At 33.2% G+C, this 19,463-nt stretch overlaps 1 protein-coding gene across 1 annotated transcript in view; it reads right to left on the bottom strand.

The window, feature by feature from the left end:
- The window catches only part of LOC131675344 (disintegrin and metalloproteinase domain-containing protein 11), a 2,271,363-nt gene that overhangs the window by 620,188 nt on the left and 1,631,712 nt on the right, over nucleotides 1-19,463 (bottom strand). Inside the window, exon 13 of the mRNA XM_058954276.1 lies at nucleotides 16,272-16,439. Coding sequence (XP_058810259.1) covers nucleotides 16,272-16,439 — 168 coding nt within the window. The remainder of the gene's footprint in view (nucleotides 1-16,271; nucleotides 16,440-19,463) is intronic.

The following is a 19,463-nucleotide window of genomic DNA, read 5'->3' as shown; positions in this document are numbered from 1 at the left end:
AGATGAAACTATTTCTTTAATCAATCCGGATGAGAAGGACTCACACAATGAAAGTACCAAATCGTTAGCCGCTGCCGCATTGTATATACCCGGTATAGAAACTGTACAAAAAGACTTAGAAATAGATCAAGAAATGTTCGAACTTTTAGAAGCCGCGGAACTTATAGAGACATTTCAACCCGTAAATTCGAGTACATTCATTGACTTTGAAAAAAAAGACTTGTACGAGAAAAATGCTATAATTTTTTTCAGTGGTTATACGGCTAAAATATCTATTCAAAAAAGTAAATGTTGTGAGTGTAAAAAAGTATTTATGGAACCGGTAGAAAATGAAATAACTGATTATGAATATTACCTTCAATGTAGAGAATATGAGCATTCCGATAAAAATCTTCCTGAAATTTCGTATTTAACAAGATCGAGTTTAATTTTTAATAAAATTGTGACTTGCCAGCTTTTTGGTTTTCAACAACACTATACAAGTCTTTGGCATCAAAAAAAATTAGTTGCTAACTTAACCGACGTGGTGGAAAAAATAACAAATGATCACTTTCCAGATTGGTTTGACAGAAATAATACTTGTTATAAACATAGAGTAGAAGCTTTGCAATTTTTAATGAGATTGAAAGTAATTAACACTACGAAGGTTAATAATCAAAAGCGTCAAATAGAGGCCAAAGCCAAAGTAAAAACAAATAATAGAAAATTAAAAATTATACAAAGTGCTTAGGTTTTTTTAAATGTTTCGGAAAAATATTTACTTTAATTTAATTCATTTTAATTTAATGCATTTTTAATTCGCTTCACGTGATTAATAAATTAAAATTTCTTTTATTGGATTAGTTAGAAATCATGATTGAAATAATTTTTCTATTGTTCCTGTTTTATTGGCTATTAATAATATAATGCGTTTTAACTTTTAGTCTTATTATTTATATTATAATAATTATTATTATAATTTTATTTTTGACAAGTACACATTAATAGCTTACTTCACCACAACACATAACACAACCTCATTACTTCAACTATCCTACTTTCGTACATAAATTTCCGCGAGCTAATATTAATATTATTCTTTGGTCCGCAATACTTCCTTTAAACTATCCTCATCCTCTTCTTTCTTAACTTTCTTCTCCCCTTCAATTTCCCTAGTTCCCTGTCTTGACCTGTAAACTATTAATCTCTCATTTATTTCTTATTCTCAGATTTCTTGTTTCTTTCAATTATCTTCTCGAAAACCCTTACAAATTAACTCGTACCATGATCTATCTTTCCCTCAAGCACTTTTCTCAGTTTTCTTATTAACTCTTCTCCCCTAGTCTCTCCTCTCCAGGGGTCCAGAGCCTTTACCCATTCTTTTCTTATAATCTTCCTCGCCGCCTCGCATGCATATCCAGATGTGCTGTAGGTCCTCTTCCTCATTACCACATACTCTTCATGTTTAATTGATGTAACCTTTGTTACCTTCCTTTCCTATACTTCCGCACCTTATTCTTGCCCATTCCCCTTTCAGATAGCCCTCACTTCCACGTTCACTCCAATAGTGAATTGATTTTTTCCATTTCTTGTAATGCTTCCAATATTTTGATTCATCTATTTTGTTTCATCTTGCTTTTAGGTCTTGCTCTGCTCTTATTTTTAAGGTTCTGTGATTTCCATAAGTTTTTCCTTCTCTAATCCATTTTCCATTAATATTTTTAGCTCGCCGTTTCTTGCTTTCATAGCTGATTCCAACCATTTCCTTCCACATCTTATAGGATTATTATTCCTTATCCCTCTCATTTCCTTCTTTAAACACTAGGGACATCAGAGGCACTTCGCGCACTTTCACCTTTCTTTTCATTTCTTGTCATATTGATTAACATATTTAACGTAATAAATCCCTTTTTTTTAAAGGTGGATTTTTCAATTTTTGTTACGAAACACACATCACAGTGGAAAACTTGTATTAGTAAAACAGTTCCGCGTATTCTAAATTCATGTTCTAAATCATCGTATTCTAAATTATCATATCGAAAACTGATATAAGCAATCTCTTTAGTTCTTTTCAACTATACGGGTCAAATTACTATCAAACTTTTATCCTACTCTTTTAATAAAAATTACAATATTGCAACAGTTTTTCAACCTTACACATTCAAATATATCAGATTATCATAATAATTCCAAGCACAATAACCTCTCGCTTTGACCAAACGATTTAATCGTTGCTAATGTCATAAAATGAGTGTAAAAATATTAACATTGCCACATACTTTTTTATTTTCATTATCTTTAAAATTCTCCGTGTCAATTATGATAAAATGAGTTTTTATTAATAAAATCTCCACTCGAAACCACATTACACGAATATTTGCTGCCATAACAGTATATCACGTGACTATATTCCAACCAATTAGAACACGAATAAAATTCTTCATTATGGCATCCATCACCTATTTATAAGGGATATTTTCGGGAGTCTTTTGTCATCCATTTCAACGATTTTCGCTATGTAGTTTGTCGCCCTCTTTATTGTTTCCAAATATAAGCCTTCTATCCCTGCCTCTATTTTCCATATATAATCTAGTGTATTCATATTGCTACCTAGTGCCATCTTGACTACCTTTGCTTGAATTTTTTCCATTTCTTCTTGCGGTGTCCAGCTCCATAACTCCGATTCATATAGACATCCCGCTCTCCCCATTGAATTTAGTATTAGCAGTATTCTTTCCAGTGTATTGAGTCTTGCTCTCTTCATTAGACCCCATGTGCTATTCATCGACCTCTGCGCTTTTTGCTTCATCTTCTTTAAATGTGTTTCATATCCACCCTTCATAGTAAACCAAAATCCTAAATATTTGTATTCCTTTACTATCTCCAGTCTTTCTCTTTTATCTATTATTTATATTATATTATACTTGCGTTAATTTTATATAACTTTTATATATATGTTTAATTATGTTCATGTTGTTCATTTAATTATATCATATTGTTCATTTAATATCGTATATATGTTTATATAGCGTTTATATTGTTTGTATATTTTAATTTGTAAATTAAATTGTATTTATTTATTTATTCTTGTACATTTATAGCTTTTTTGGTCTTTTACATTAGTTCCCTTACATCTAAATTACAAATACAGCTTTATTTAATAAATTTCCTAAAGCATTAGCGTGACTCACAGTCTTAATCGTTATTATCGTTACTCATCGGACATTTTCCTTCGCTTTCCTTATAATTGGCTATCTTTTTGAATTTTTCTTGTACTCTTTCTATTGTTTCCCATTTTCTTCAACCCCATATTTCTATCCTGTACATACATTTCGCTTTGATAATACTATCTATGAGATGTAGCCGCTTTCTCAAGCTATCAATTCTTGCTCTTTTCATAACCCCCTGTGCTGCGTTGATTGCCCGACTTGCTTTTTCTGCCATTCTTTTAGTATGTGTCGCGTACGTGTTTTTTGTGTAGACCGGAATCCTAAATATTTAAATTCTTTAACTATTCCTAATTCCGCACCCTTGTATACAAATTTTTCATTCTTCTTCACTCTCCCTCGTGTAGATTAATATCTTGGTTAGGAAAGAGACTCTCGTGGTTACAGTAGGGCTCTAGGCGAGTTTTCCACGGTTTTATTTCATATATTTTCATGAAAAAGTATTTAATAATTTTATTATTGCAGCATACCATGCAATTAATTAAATTATTAATTTATATTTTTTTATGCAATGTTTTGAAGTCAAACAAAAAAAAAACAACGCGCCGAGTGTGTTATAAGGAACAACGAGAGAAAAAAACTAAAAAACTAAAAAAGATACAAATATTATGTATAATTTTATTCAAATTTAATTTTAATGTGTTAAACAGTCTCGCCTTCTTGTAACATGCTAATTGACAGTACCTCTGTGGTGGTGTGGAAACCTGTCAAAATTAGAAAAAAATTTAAATAATATGCTGTAAACTGCTCTGCCTGAACGTATCATTGGAGCAAAAAAGATGCTATATAATATTATGTATTATTAATATTATGTATTTATTGTACATGTACTATTTCTACCGATATTTTTATGTATTTCAAATATTATTTAGAATAAACATTCATGCTTATAATATAACAAAAATGTATTTGTGTAATTTATTGTCTGATAAATATACAGCGTCCTATTTTAACTTGGACAGTAATATAATTTAAAACTTTGCAAAGTATTCGAAAAAGTAGAAAAAATGACTTATATCACATTCTGCAGCTCGAAAACAAAACTGCCCTTGAAATGACCTTCAAATTATCTTGAAAGTCAAAGTGGATGCCCCTCTTAAAGTATAGTAACTTTTGTCTTTAAAATTTTTCATGAATCTTTAAAGTTCTTATGTAATTTAGGTAGAGAATGAGTGAAAAAAAAGATTGCAAACTTCTATTACCTCGAAATAACCTTGCAGGTTCTCTGGGATACATTATATAAACATAGAATTTTTCACTCTATGGAATCCTGGGTAAAAAAGTCGGGTTCCTACTTAAAAAACAAAGTTAACCCTGTATTAACCTTGAAAATAAAGTTCAAGTAAATCCCTTCATAACTTACAATTTTTTATTGAAAAATTTTAAGAATACTTTGCAAAGTTCGGAGTTCTCTTATAACCTAAATTAAAGTGGGATGCCCTGTACAGGGTTTCCAAGAAGTCCAGAAACTCCTACAACATTTTCTATGTAAATTATTTTTAAAAAAGATTAAGGTCACTTTTCTAGTAACTTTCAAAGAGGAATTTAACGGTGGCCTTGGATTTGATCTTGACGATATTCTTGAAGGTTATTTCAAGGTCAACTTATTGTTTTTAAATCGAAACTGATAGACCGAGGATGATAGACCTCTCAAATAGTATATAAGTAATAATAATACTTGATGAAATAAAACAACGCCAACTGAACTCTAAATTATTGTCCCCGCCATGTAAATTAATAATTATTCATTATCAAAAAAAGAAAAAAATATGTGTCTTTTATTTTTGAAAATGTAACGACAAAAACGTTTGAATTGCGGCATCGTATTAATCCTTTAAATTTGTTTCTCCAGAAAGTTTTAATGTTAAGTGTTTTACTCATTTCATTACCATAGGCCTCGATTGTCCCAGCAAATCCGAGTATTTTTTTAAAAGGCAGACCTACGACGTAACAATTAACATTTTTTAGTGTTTTTTACACTTGCGTTCTTTTAGAGACAGGTGTGTATATATATATTCTATAGGTATTTTGTTGCGGTTGAAAAGATTTTTCCATTATTTTTAGCTTCGCAAAATATCTGTTTTTTAACATATTTATTTATAATTCCCCTATCTTTAAGTAAGTTCATGCGATGCAGTGAAACTAGTAAACTATGAAAAAAAACGAAAAAAATCTATTATATCCGCCTTGTAGATGTTTAAAAAATAAAAGACACGTATTTTTTGTTTATTTAATCAATCAAAAACTGGCCGAGAAAGAGCGCGATAAAGCTTTCCGTGACGTCACGATAACATAGCATTTGCATATATCCGAATAATCGTGGGTACCTTTGGCACGCCGTAACTCAGTCAATTTTCTATTAATCGAAAAAAGAAAAAATACGTGTCTTTTAATTTTGTAAAATCTACAAGACGGATATAATGGAATTTTTTCGTTTTTTTACATAATTATGCAAATAATCAAAGTAATATTATTAATAAAGGAGAAAATAATTTATAGGAGTGGCGTATACGTGAAATAAGGCAATGGCTGTTAACTGTTATGCGATAGTGTTGTTTAGTTTTCTATATAAACAAAAGTATATTGATATATCTACGTTACCCATTTATATTATTTGTATGTAACATCTGTATATGTATATTATAAAAGCTACAATTTATTAAGTTTAACTTTATATGTATACTATAAAAGCTATAATTTATGAAGTTGCTTATTAAATTAATTTGTTTATTAAATCATTAATATTAACGCGTGTATTATGTTAAAGCACGCAGATTAACAGAAGAATGCTCGATTTGCAAAGTATCAATTCTAGTAATTATCGAAACGCTATTGACTATAAAAAGACGTGTGATCTTTAAAATATTAACGTCAATGTCAGATGCTTTCTACGTTCGAAATTTAAAGTCAAAACACGTGTACCAATGTGTTCTCTGGACATAAAATCAACGCTGAAGTTTAAGTATGATTTATCGATTACTCTAAAGTGATAAGAAAATCTTTTCTAAAAGCATTCTTGACTAAATAAGGTTTGATGAAAATATATTCATGTAAAAGACGCCTAAAAGTTTATTTTATAAACATTAATATATTTAACATCATTTTCTTCCCGAAATTAGAATAATTATTAGACGGTTATATCACACTTAACGCAACGAGAATACGAAACTGTAGTGAATTACGGCTCCAACTTGAAAAAACAAACATATACGAATATATACTTAGAGAGCTCGTATTTTTAAGAGTAATAATTACAAGTTTCTGTTGATTATTTGAGGACCAGCAAACGTTCGATTTGTATTAGGAAACATTTTCTAGATGATATATATACACAAATACTTATTGGTAGTCTTTTTTTAAACGTTGCCTTTTATCAAGCCACTTGTGAAGAAATAAATTTGGCAATGCAATGCACTCTATCATTATTTTGGCAAATAAAATTCTATTTTTATCGTGAAAATATATAAATGTCAAAGTCATGTATATTTAAAAAAGAAAGAAAATTCTAAGTGTGGATGAAGGAACTGAGCGGAAAATTGATGAAAATTGACGTAGGAAAATTATTTAAAATCTGCACATGATTGCGAAAGACCAATAAAATTTATTAACAATTACGCGCATTTTAGTTTTTGTTCATAAAAAAAAATTTTTAAAATTGAACATTCCGAGATCAATAGAAACTGAATCTATGTAGCATATTGATTCAATTTTTATAGATATAAATGGGCTTAATAGTTAGGAAAATCCCGCGCACTTTTCTACCGAATCAAAATATTATAACCGTTCAAGAAATAAATATTATTTCTCATTACGATTATGTACCTGAAAAAGATTAGTCGGTAGTATAAATTTACACTTTTGTGTGATAATACCCTGTCAAAAGGAACTGCATCCTCATACCCAGATAATTAATAAAAGCTGTATAAATAGACATGAGTTATTTTCTGAAATAACCGTTATAAATTATATCTAAAAAAAAGTTAAAACCAAAGGAAAAACATAACATTGAGTAGGAATTGAACCCAACTCGAGACGTCGGTCTAACTTCATACTTAATGAAGTTAGAATTTATATTGAAATTATAAATATAAAAATTAATCTCGTCATCATACAAATTAATTGTGAGTTAATTGTGAGAAAAAAAATTTTTTATCTATGGTATCTACGTGGACTGGAACCCGGGACGACAAAACTGAAACCAAGAAGCATGTGTTAGCCATCTGGGCTATCAACGCACTAGGATCATGTAGTACGAAAGTTACATATGTTCATAGAAATGTACGAGGGTTTGTGATTAAAAAAGGGGCTTAAGTTGTAGATATTTGCTGTAATAATTAAGATATTTCGAGATATTTCATTATGAAAAAAAAAAAATTGCATCAAGTGGGAATCGAAGCCTCTATTCTGGTCGAAGAGAAAAGATTTGCCGAGACGAAATTCTCTTCGAGTGCTCAAACTCGCACTCTTTCTTCGCCCCGCCCATCGGCTAACGTGATTGGTCAGACGCACATTCTCTTCTTCTCCTCTGTATATTAGACGCACGTTTGGTATTCCCCTCTCGCGCCGAACGAAAATGTGCGTCAGCTTCGGTGCTTTGGCCACTACGGGGCGCTCGAACCAGTAACATTTGTCGGGCACGCTCGGAAGCATTGCCGTCAGCAATCTCCCTACTAATCTCTGTTACCACTTACCAAAACTATCAAAATACACAACGTCATCACCTTTCTTTTTATATGCTACTCAATGAGTATCTGGTCCACTTTCATCATCTAAATTTACAATAAGTGTTTCTTGATATCGTGGTCCATCGGCTGGTGGAGCATTACGCTTGAAAACACTTCAAAAATTGTTTGCAATGTTTAGTATTTTAGCATATTTTTTTATATCGTGATCTGTCAGTACTCGATTAGGTAAAGTTAAATTAAACTTTTTTTTCAACCTTTTCCACTTGAAAATGGTTACAGACAAATGCCATAACCTTTACAATGTGGTTTCAAATAAAGTCCTTTATCAATAGTAATATTTTCCATAATTTTTTTGTGTCTATAAGCTTTTTTCAATTGATTTTGAGCAGCCTTAGCACTATTAACGGCTTATGCTATTGAAGCAGCTTCTCTATCTAGAGTTCCAGTGGCGCTCAAAGCGGCAAATAATGGAATTATAAAAGGGAGAGCTCCATCTACTTTACTAGGAATTGGTAGAGTATGGGGCGTATTTATTTTTCTTCTACCTCCAGCCTTTTTCGCAACTTCTTTGGCGCCTTTTATAGCCGAACGAATGACGAAGAGTAATCTATTACTAGGCACAACACTTCTCGAGGCAGCGTTAATAATTTTTTTCAATGCAATTGATAGATTTTTACTTTTAACAGATGTTTTTCGTCGTTGTTGTTGTTGTTAATGATTTTTTAATTCCTTGCCTCGTTTCTTTTCACGTTTTACAATATTAACACCCATACCAAGTTTAATTTTAACTTTCATTATGTTAGCTACAGCAAACGCAGCAACTTTCTCATCGACGATAGCAAAATCGTTAACATTTGCAATCCACTCAAATTGCCTATATGGTAAAGGTAGTGTCATTGCTCATCCGTATAGATTATTTACATCAAAATACATCAAAATCTTGTTTTGTTCATTCTCATTGAAATCTGCACTTATATACTTATTATTTGCTTTTTCATGTCTGTTAGAACATTGGCTGATACCTCCACGAATGCCTTTCTGAATAAAAAAGACCATATCATTATCACTTAACAGTTCGAGATCAATATTTGTACACTTTGAAATAGCATCCCATGTTAATCCTGGAGTTGTGAAATAATGTGCTAGGTCAAATTCATACGTATTCATACAGGTTATACGAAAATTTTCGAAAATATTAGCTAATATTAAAACGTTCGTTTCCAGATAAAGATTAGAATACTGACCTAAATCTTTAATTTGAAAAGTATTCCAAACGTTTTGTGCGTGAATGTAATCTGCCATGGATATATCACTATCTGTAAATTGACTATAAAATCCTTCAATAGAAGGTAATTGATTTTCTGTCAGACTATTTAAACTGTTAAGGTATTTATATAGGAAGACACCTTTCCTTTTAAGTAAATCAATTTGTCTTGCTGTGAAATTATCTTTCGCAAATTCTCTTTTCACAATATCTAGTTTAGGTAAATATGATGCTAATTTATCTAGAGATGAAGGCATAAAACGAAACGAATCAATAAAACGTAAACTAATGACATAACCGTGAACATTTTTTGTAAAAGATATAGAACGCTGTTTGTTCTCTGCAAGAAAAGAAATTTTTCCCTCAAAATCTGGATTAGTAGCAATTTCTGTCACGATAAAATGAGAGTCATAGCTTGTAAAATTGTAAAATACTACTAGAATGAAATTTTCCTGTTTATAATTCAACTTACAATGATCGTTAGCAGCTCCTCTAAATCTACCTGTTAAATGACAATGATCTCTAACTTTCCTTTCTTCTTCCTTAAAACTTTCATTGCATATGTGACACTTCATAGCTCATTAAATGTATATTCATCTATAAAGGAAAGATTCATTGCTAAAGCATTTTGATATACTTCTTTCAACTAAGCTAATAATATTTTTAATTGTTTTATAAGCCATTGATCAGGCGTCTCTTCTTCAAATGTTTTCTACAGGACTTATACTCTGACTTACTATGATCATATCTACATTTTATATATATCCAACGCTAAAAGCTTCGAGTTCTTGAATATTTTTCATTTTTACAGGAAACGTTGTATTATTAAATTGCAATTCTTTTTCAAAGCGCGCATAATTACTGGTTTTATACATGGTTTTTATAACTATCGGTAAAATGAAGACAAGATAGTACAGCCCATTTGAAACATTCATTGTCTGTATTCCTGACGTTAATACAAGCTTTTCTCATTTCTAAGGTAATGAAATATATAAGCAAGGTTTGGGTGGATTGTGTTTATTTATATTAACTGTCAGCCTAACAATAGTCTTTAATGACCAACCAGACTATCTTTCTTGAAATTCTTCTATATTTTTAAACGAAATGTCTTTAATATTTTTTTCAAACTATTCAATTATATCATTACTTATATAAATGTATTGATTTTTATTAGTGTTAAAGTATTTAATTTGGATATTCTCTTCATTATTCTTTTTAATAATAAACTGAGCTGAAAATTCCACATTTATCTGAAATGCATTGTGGATAGCTAGAAACTTCGGTATTTGCTTTTCTAAAAGTTTTTTGCTTCATTTAAAAACAGCTTTATATCCACATGATGATGATTTGCTATAATTATAGTATTAACCCATTAACATCCAAAATGTCAAAATTTCTTGCACGTTTTCAAAGTAATTTTTTCCTATGTAATTGGCGTTGAAAAAATTCTTGAACCACATATTCTGATGTAAAATTGCATGCTCTTTCAGAATCCGTTGCCAGAATCATGATAAAACTCACAGGAAAAGAGATATGCTCGATTGAAACATAAAAAACACCTAAATTTTCGAAAAAAAAAAATTTTTAGGATTTTTTTTTCGAAGTGTTACGGTGAAGATATCACCTTGCGACCGTGATCAAAGGTGATCATGGGATTTGAAGTTTAACAGGGAATTTTTTTGTTTACCTTGAACCATCGCTTCTTTACAAAATGGCGGCAAAAACGAATTTTTATTTTTTCAACTTTATCAATTTTTTTCTCGAAATCTATGGACTTTAGAAAAAAATTCATAAGCACAAAAATGTCTTAGAATCACTCGAGAAACATCCTAAAATTTTTTCAGAATTTTTGGAGACATTTTTGAAAATTCCATTTCCCAAGTTTCCCGAAAAATCAAAAATTGTCTCAAAAAATTCTGAAAAAATTTGAGAATGTTCCTCGAGCGATTCTAAGGCATTTTTGTTTTTATGAATTTTTTTCTAAAGACCATAGATTTTGAGAAAAAAGTTGATGAAGATTGAAAAAAAAAAATTCGTTTTTTCCGCCATTTTGTAAAGAAGCGATGGTTCAAGGTAAACAAAAAAATTCCCTGTTAAACTTCAAATCCCATGATCACCTTTGATCACGGTCGCAAGGTGATATCTTCACCGTAACACTTCGAAAAAAAATCCTAAAAATTTTTTTTTTCGAAAATTTAGGTGTTTTTTATGTTTCAATCGAGCATATCTCTTTTCCTGTGAGTTTTATCATGATTCTGCCAACGGATTCTGAAAGAGCATGTAATTTTACATCAGAATATGTGGTTCAAGAATTTTTTCAACGCCAATTACATAGGAAAAAATCACTTTGAAAACGTGCAAGAAATTTTGACATTTTGGACGTTAATGGGTTAAAACGATTTTCAAAAGCAGAATGAATTGGTCCCAAATAATACCATCTCCTTGAATTTAATCTATATTTAACTAAGATGTTTGAATAATTCTACTGACTTTTATGAAATTATTAAATTGTGTTTCTAGAAAAATCAATTGTGTAACACAAGTTTGACCTTGTAGTATTTCCCGATATAAATAACTCAGCTTTAAATATCGATCAAGAGCAATGAAAGCAGAATTTGCTAAATATTTCCATCTAAAAAAATTATCTACGTCGACTCCTTTGTCAAGAAATTTATAATAGGCCGACCACAGATCTTTTAGTTTGTTCAAAATATGAAATTGAAGACACATTTATTGAGATACTTAATAAATTACTTTGTAAATTAAGAGTTGGCTTTAAGATACTTATGAATTATACAGGGTCTGTAAGCTGCTTTTTCTAGCTACTAGTAGTCAATAGGGACTACTGTTAACTACCATCTAGGGCTACAGACGATCTTAACAGACTGTGCTCTTTTTTACGGTGGACTAACTTTCAAAGGCAGGCGGTGGCGCTCTTCGCAGCGGCTTCGGCGCTGTGAGCTATGGAAGGGATATCTTCTGCCGGAAAATTGGGGAGGCGATTGTTGTGACACTAAACTAGTGTACGCAGTACTGTGACCTATGGAAATAGTAGCTTATACTGAAAAATGGGGAGGCAACTGCAGAGACATCTAACTAAATAGAGTATATATTGAATTCCAACGTTCTCTTTTCTAGGCTAGCTATCGTATTGTTCGAATATATTTACGAGGACAAGGATTCAAAATGGAGATAGATAATTGCTAATAATTACATTTTCTACTTACTACAAATAAATATACCTAAGGGAGGTGGGAGAATATAAAGTGGGAGAGTAGTTGAGTGGAGAATCGTAGGCAAAGATTACTTGGTGAGCTAAGTGGGGGTGGTGCACTGAACTCTATCTTTCAATATAAACTTAATGCAGCTTTAGCAAACATCTTCCCCTCCCTATACATCTCAAGCAAAAGAGGGAGAGAGAAGTACGCCGAGCCAATATATAACTTAGCCAGTGCACTACAAGCTAGAAACGCTACACCCTCCCCGAGGGCCTACACCTAGTCAGCATATACTTACTGAGAGCCCTACTGTCGAAGGAGAACGAGAGAGAGAGGAAGAAAGCGAGAGAGAGAGGAAGAAAGCGAGAGAGAGAGAGAGAGCAGCATCCACGATATACAGTGTATGCGACTAACCAGCATATAGCTTACTAAGCTAGGGGCTACCCACTCTTCGAGGGTCTATACTTATCCCGCACATATAGCTTACCAAGATAGAGACGCTACCTTTTTAATACGTAACATACTCGTACTGTCTTGATTTCCTTATAGTTTTCTTAAATGATAAAATTTATAATAATGGAAAGAAGGGAAATAGTGAGAGCTGGAAATTAACTTAACTCTAATTATATTCAGCAACGTTTCGTCAGTACATTTGCTGACCTCTTCAGGCTTTCTTAACAGAGAAACAACAAATTATTACCAACTGTGCTGACGAAACGTTGCCGAATATAATTAAAATTAAGTGGATTTCCAGCTCTCACTATTTCTCTTCTTTCCATTATTACAAATTTTATCATTTAGAGACGCTACCCCCTCTCCGAGGGCTCACACCTAGCCAGCATATAGCTTACCAAGTCCCCTACCAATTTATATAGCATCCTACCTTTATGATCTCTATAGAAGGAATCTACCTTGACAGTCTATATAATAAAATTTATTATTTTATTATTTACTAATAGGGGGGGGGGCTCTGGGTGGTTGCGACTAGGTCAAGGAACCACTACCATCAGGAGGTCGGTGGGAGGCACCTCTCACTCCCCGACCACCCACGATGCATGCGCAGCGCGCGCACGCGCAAATCCCTATATATGTTTCAAACTACCTGAACCCTCCACGAAGTGGCTTCAAACATACATTGCTTATCTACTATGTACATAAATGTTAAATAGATTATGAATTCTTGTTATTGATTACGCCTATTCCTGTCCTTTTTCTTATCGCATACGTGAGAAATCTTACCCTTCTGTGCCGTTACTAAGCAACAGAGACTTTCGGACTTTTCATTTATAAACAATTTGTCGTGCAGTTTCTTTTAGGAAACGCAAAAGTATAGAAACGTATAACATGGCATTCTATGTGGGGATTTGCGGTCGCATGTATGAAGAGAATAGGCGTTTTTGTTTGTTTTCTTTCATGTGAAAATTTGGGAATTCGTCGTTTTCAGTGTGAGAATTTTTGAAAATAAGTTTAATCGTTAGAAAGTTGAGTAAAGCTCACTCGACTCATAGTGGAGAATGAGGCAGCAGCAAAGCAAATGTTTGTTGTTGTTTTGGTGATTGGGCATCGGCTCGTAAAGCAAACGTCCGCTGGCGAACTCGATTTTTATATCAACAGCTTAGCTTGCCACTTTCTCTTGCGTTTTCACCTCTCAATTTGCATTTATCGTTACTAGCGCGTCGAATATATCTGTGTATGAAGAGTAAAGAGTGGTATGGATGCGAGATTTTTGCGTGCTTATTTAAGATTTTATTTGTTTTGTTTTCGTACTGTACGCATGCTGTGACTGCGTTCATGTATGAGGCGAGAGGAGAGAATTTTCGTCTCTCTTCTATGTTTTTGCCTGTCTATCATGGTCTTTATTCTACGGTGTTGTCGGTGCAGGTTTCACGCTAAATGCTTTGTTTTCAGTTTGAGTCGACGTTAGCGGGTTCAAATTCATTGCAGCATTAATTTTGTATCGAGGACCGTGCATGGTAGTGCCGGAGGTAGTGTCGACGGTGTTTTATGAGATGAGCGCTGTAAAAAAAATTTATTTTAGTTATTAAAATTTAAAAGGATATAGGGCAGATACGCTGATCCCCTCACCGAAGTTTGAGAAGCCGCTAGTGTATTATGAGAAGGTATGAGTAATAATGAGTGTGGCTGTTTTATTTCGATATTGAGTGTCATTTTCTTATTATTATTATTGAATTTTATTTTTCATTTATATGTACTATAAGAGTCGAGCGACATTCACTGACTCTTAGTACCTCTCCAACAGTTTATCCACGAAGGAGGAAGGACTTGCAGTCTTGCATGGGTGGACCCTTCATTAATTCGTGATATCCCTGACGTGTAAAGATGGCGTAAAGATGCGTCGTATTTTGAAAACCGCACGTTTTAAAGCCCTAAAAAATGGATCGACGAGATCAAGCCCGGGCAGTTGATTGATTTAATAAATTTAAGACGGCTCAGTACATGTGGTACAATAGAAGAGAATTACGTGATCGTGAGTTACGATTTATGATGGCGTGTTCATTTGTTTAGTGCGACAATTATGCGAAAGATTATGCGGAGGTACTGCGATAGTTCAGTGTAGACAACAACTGATTAGATCTTTGGAGGAGCTGCAGTGTACAAGAGAGGCGTTACATTTTCGGTTGGCTGTAGCTGCATCTCCTAAAAAAATTTGTTTCTCTCTCACTCACCAATATTGCCGAAAACGCGTCGTGTAATAGGAACGATTCGGTGGTCCTTCGCCTGAGTCACAATTTAGAGAGTAATCTCTCGAGGATATTCGTGCTGATCGTCGCCGAGATTTCATGGTTATTAGTTAGAACTTTCCGGCGTCGCGGTGACACAAATTTGTTAATTTTGTAACATTGGCCCGTTGTCGGTCGAATGAAATAAATGCCGATATATGTTTTTAAGACGTAAGAATATATAAGTATCAAATAGATTGTTAATTCTTATCATTGAATACGCCTATTCCCATCATTTTCCTTATCGCGTGAGAAATCTTGCACTTTCGTGCTTTCGTAGAGCAACAGAGCCTTCCGGACTCCTTTATAAACAATTTATCATGCAGTTTTTTTTTGGGCAACACAAAAGTAAAGAATCATCAGAAAAAATCAGCAGATGGAAATGTTTTTTCCGTTTTCTGAATGTCAGATTTATAGCGTGTCCTTAAAAATAGTGAACCATGGCTTTGGACATTTTTTAGGAAGTTGAAAATATATATCAATACATCTTTGAAAGTTCATGATCAAATGTATAATTTTAGGATGAAACAGGTTATTGTAGTCTGAAAGGATATTGGCTTGCAACTCGCTTGCAGTAAGAACTTTTATTGAACTTGAAATTATCGGATACTAGATTTCGCATTTATCTCTTTTTTTGTTTCGTGATTTTGCGCTTATTTTCAGTTGCACGAAACGTATGCACAGTAACATTCGGTATACAAGTAGAAGACCTAGGCGGAAGTCGGAGAGATTGATAATTCATTTGCACTGCTACTTGCAACTCGAATACGTTTCTTTTGTATGAAAAGGTAATTGTAACATTTGAACCAGCATATAATTCTGTGCGATATTTCTTTTCGAGTGCTGTTACGGATATTCAGCCTCAGAATTGCACTTGGTATGAAACGTAATGGCAAGACTTCAATCTTCACGAATAGAACAAGTTTTTGGTTAGGACATGACATGTTGATTTTTTGTATATGCCTTCTAAAGAAGTTATTTATAGGATCTGTGTGTAATAAAGTATATTTTTCTATCATATAAATAACCATCTTCTCAAAAATGTATAATTTGTGACTGTGTTTCAAAATGTTTGTAACTTATAATCAGAAATAGTATAAAACGTTGTTATTATTATTTAATTACTTTGTACTATCTTAGTTCTATAACTAAATTACCTTGCAATTTTTGCAGCAGGGTCCAGATGCACATTCTGATTCTCGTGTTAGCTTACAAGTTATAGCATCACAACAAGGATCTAAATTCTGACATTCGTCTATGGTACCACAATCACATTGTTCGCCCTCATCAATTATCCTATTTCCACACAATCTTCGTACCTCTAGCTAAAAAAAGCAATATGTTATATATAGATACATATCATGTCAGTTATGAAAAAAATATTAGTACAGTCGATAAAATGTTAAGGGTGAAATAATAGACCAATAGAGTGCATCGTAGCATATTTTTAATGAAAGAGAAGACACACTCAGCGTTTAAAAGTCAAGCTATTAACTGTATTTTTATTGTTGTTGAAAGTAAAAATTAATTAAATTTTTTATTGATAATGTAATCGATTAGATATAAATGATTTTTATAACTATTTCGAGACCATACATAGCTAATTCATAATGCATCTTATGGAAATATCTATAATATTGTATATATTGATGAGTGTATAGCCCAATTAAAAAAAATACGAAGAGCAAATAAAAGTTAAAAAGGGGAAAAAGAAACATAGTTTACGAAACAAAAAAATACTTATCCCTTTATATATATACTCACACACAAAAAATAACTAAATATATATTATATATTCTAATGAATGGATATACATTAAGGCGTGTGCCTATACTAACTAAATACTGCGAATAGGAGAGAAATACTGACCAAGAAATTCGGAAGCATGCTAGAAAAGGCGAGAACTGATTATAAGGGGATGGGCTATAGACAACTAGACGAGAATAGTTTTGTCAGACAAGAAAAAACAAATTTTTTCCGCTCATCGCCCTTTTGGTTTTACTGAATCGCTCCTTTCTCTACCATATATTCTCACGCGTTTGGTACACAAGTAACAGATCTAGGCGGTAGTTGAAGTGATGGATAATTCATTTGCTGATAGCATTAAATTCTATAATTATTCATTTAACCCGTTATTACAATATAAAGTGATTCAAATTATAGGATTCATTTTGAAAAATTAAAAAAAATAGGACTAAAAATAATTTTTTCCGAGACTAGGTAATGAGATAATTAATATGAAAGATTAGCTAGTTAGTGGCTGGCTCCAGAAGAGTACTTGCAACGATTAGCCGATTACGAATAACAGCTGTCTTTAACTTTCAGTACGCGTGAACTGTTATGAATAAAATGTCGATTAGGTAAAGATTGATCAATGTCACTAAACTCAAGAAGCCAAATTATGCAGACTAATGATTGTTTTTGAAACAGCAGACCAACAATAAATATTATAGCTATGTTCATTCTGGCCCCCAGAAGTGAGTCATAAAAATGGAAGCTGTTGTAGTCCCATCATGTTATGATACGATGGGAGCTGACCCATAACGTAATGATGCGATAGAAGCTGGTTCTTGAAGTGACTGGTACGCGTAGAAGATCGCGGAAAAGTCAGGAAACGGTGGAATTTGGCAAATAATGTGATTAATATGACGGAGGTGGGAAGGAGGCGACATTAAAATACAGGAGGGGAGGTGGCGATAAATTGATATCACGTATTAATCTGACAATTAATAATGCCCGTGGCGTGTGTGATGGTATAGCATAACATGAGCGTATAGGATCTATAGTGCTAGAGGAGCTAGCCTAAGACTTACAGAGGGGAGGATAATGCTAACAAAGCGTTACAAAGTTGGAGACGGCGCGACTTATAATATGAGGCAGACGGAGGAGGCCTTGTTGAGAGAGATTTATTGATTGATCCTTCTTTATTTACTATTTAGCAAAATTTACATATTAGTGTAATACACGCATAACATAGTTATATTATATATATGTATAATAAAATTAGTTTCAATAGTAATTATTTTTATCAAGGTATCACAATTTGATTTGATTAGAGTCAATTGTAGATTTCCTTAGTCCAAACAATATAAAGTCAATAAATTGATATGATAAATATTAGTTTATAGCTAAAGAGGACTTGAATTGAACTGTTAATGTGTCGGAGTTCCAGAAAATCAAATATGTATATAGCAAGACTAGAAGTTTTTTCTTACTACGAGTGATTCAGTCAAAAGATATTCAAAGACAATTGTCATAGTCAACTTAATTCAATAAAATAAAAATCTCCAATAGAACTTCAAGGCCCACGCTCTCAGCTGCAGAAAGTATTCCCTCATTCTAGCCTTGAAACAGCCGAGCGAAGGTGTGTGTCTTAAACTCGGAGGAAGAGAGTTCCAAAGACGTACCTCCAATATCTGGAAAGATCTACGGGCCGTCTCCGTCCTTGCTTCAGTATCCATGAACTCCGGCTGACCACCCTTCCTCGTTATCATGGCTTATGTTCAATAAAGAACACAACCAGATAGCCAGGCTTCCGCATATGCAAACACGTATACATAAACAGGGACGTGAAATAATCCCTGCGAATGTCCGTGGGGAGCTAACCAAGTTTCACTATAAATGGATAAACTGACTCATCCCGTGGGATACTAAAAATATACCTCACACATAAGTTACTCAATCTTTGCAGTTTTTGTCTCTGCTCCGCCGATGTTCTCAGGTATAAAACGGCACAGTTGTCTAGATGCGACTGTCCCATGACTCCATCAATCTGTGCCGGTCAGAGCTCCTAGAGCAGTTGTAGCGAGCAGACGTGTATCGACGTCCCCGTGTACAGTCGCTTTGTTTACGTTTGTGCTTATAACATAGTGATATGTAAGAACCACGCTTTAATCGCGATCTGAGGTATATCGCAGCTTGGCACGATTTGACGATAATTTCTCGCAGTTTTTTTTAACTGCAAAATCAACCAGCTATGGTTCTCCTAGTGGAGGGCCCAGCTAAAACCCAGGTTAAGCAATGTGCTCCAATCTCTCAAGTTCCAGTTACATACGCACAAGCTACATACCAGCCTAAAAGCGAACATGCTATTGTTATCGAAGCTGTAGAAGGTTCGACATTGGATGATCAAATCGACGGGCTTGAAAAATTGATCAATGTTAACGAAATCAAGTTCATCTCCAAAATCTCCGAAGGGCGTGTTTGTATCTTTCTCTCAAACCAAACTACCGTACAAGATCTCGAAAATAAAAGTATTCAAGTGGTCGATCATCAACTCAATATACTACCTCTCATTGAAAAAAACAAACGTGTTATGATCTCCAATGTTAACCCCATAATTCCAAATC

The sequence above is a fragment of the Phymastichus coffea genome, unplaced genomic scaffold (genome assembly GCF_024137745.1).
Source record: "Phymastichus coffea isolate CEN01 unplaced genomic scaffold, Cenicafe_Pcof_1.1 PCOF00019, whole genome shotgun sequence".
Lineage (NCBI taxonomy): Eukaryota > Metazoa > Arthropoda > Insecta > Hymenoptera > Eulophidae > Phymastichus > Phymastichus coffea.
The sequence above is the reverse complement of the archived record's forward strand: the minus strand, read 5'-3'. Positions and strand labels throughout refer to the sequence as shown.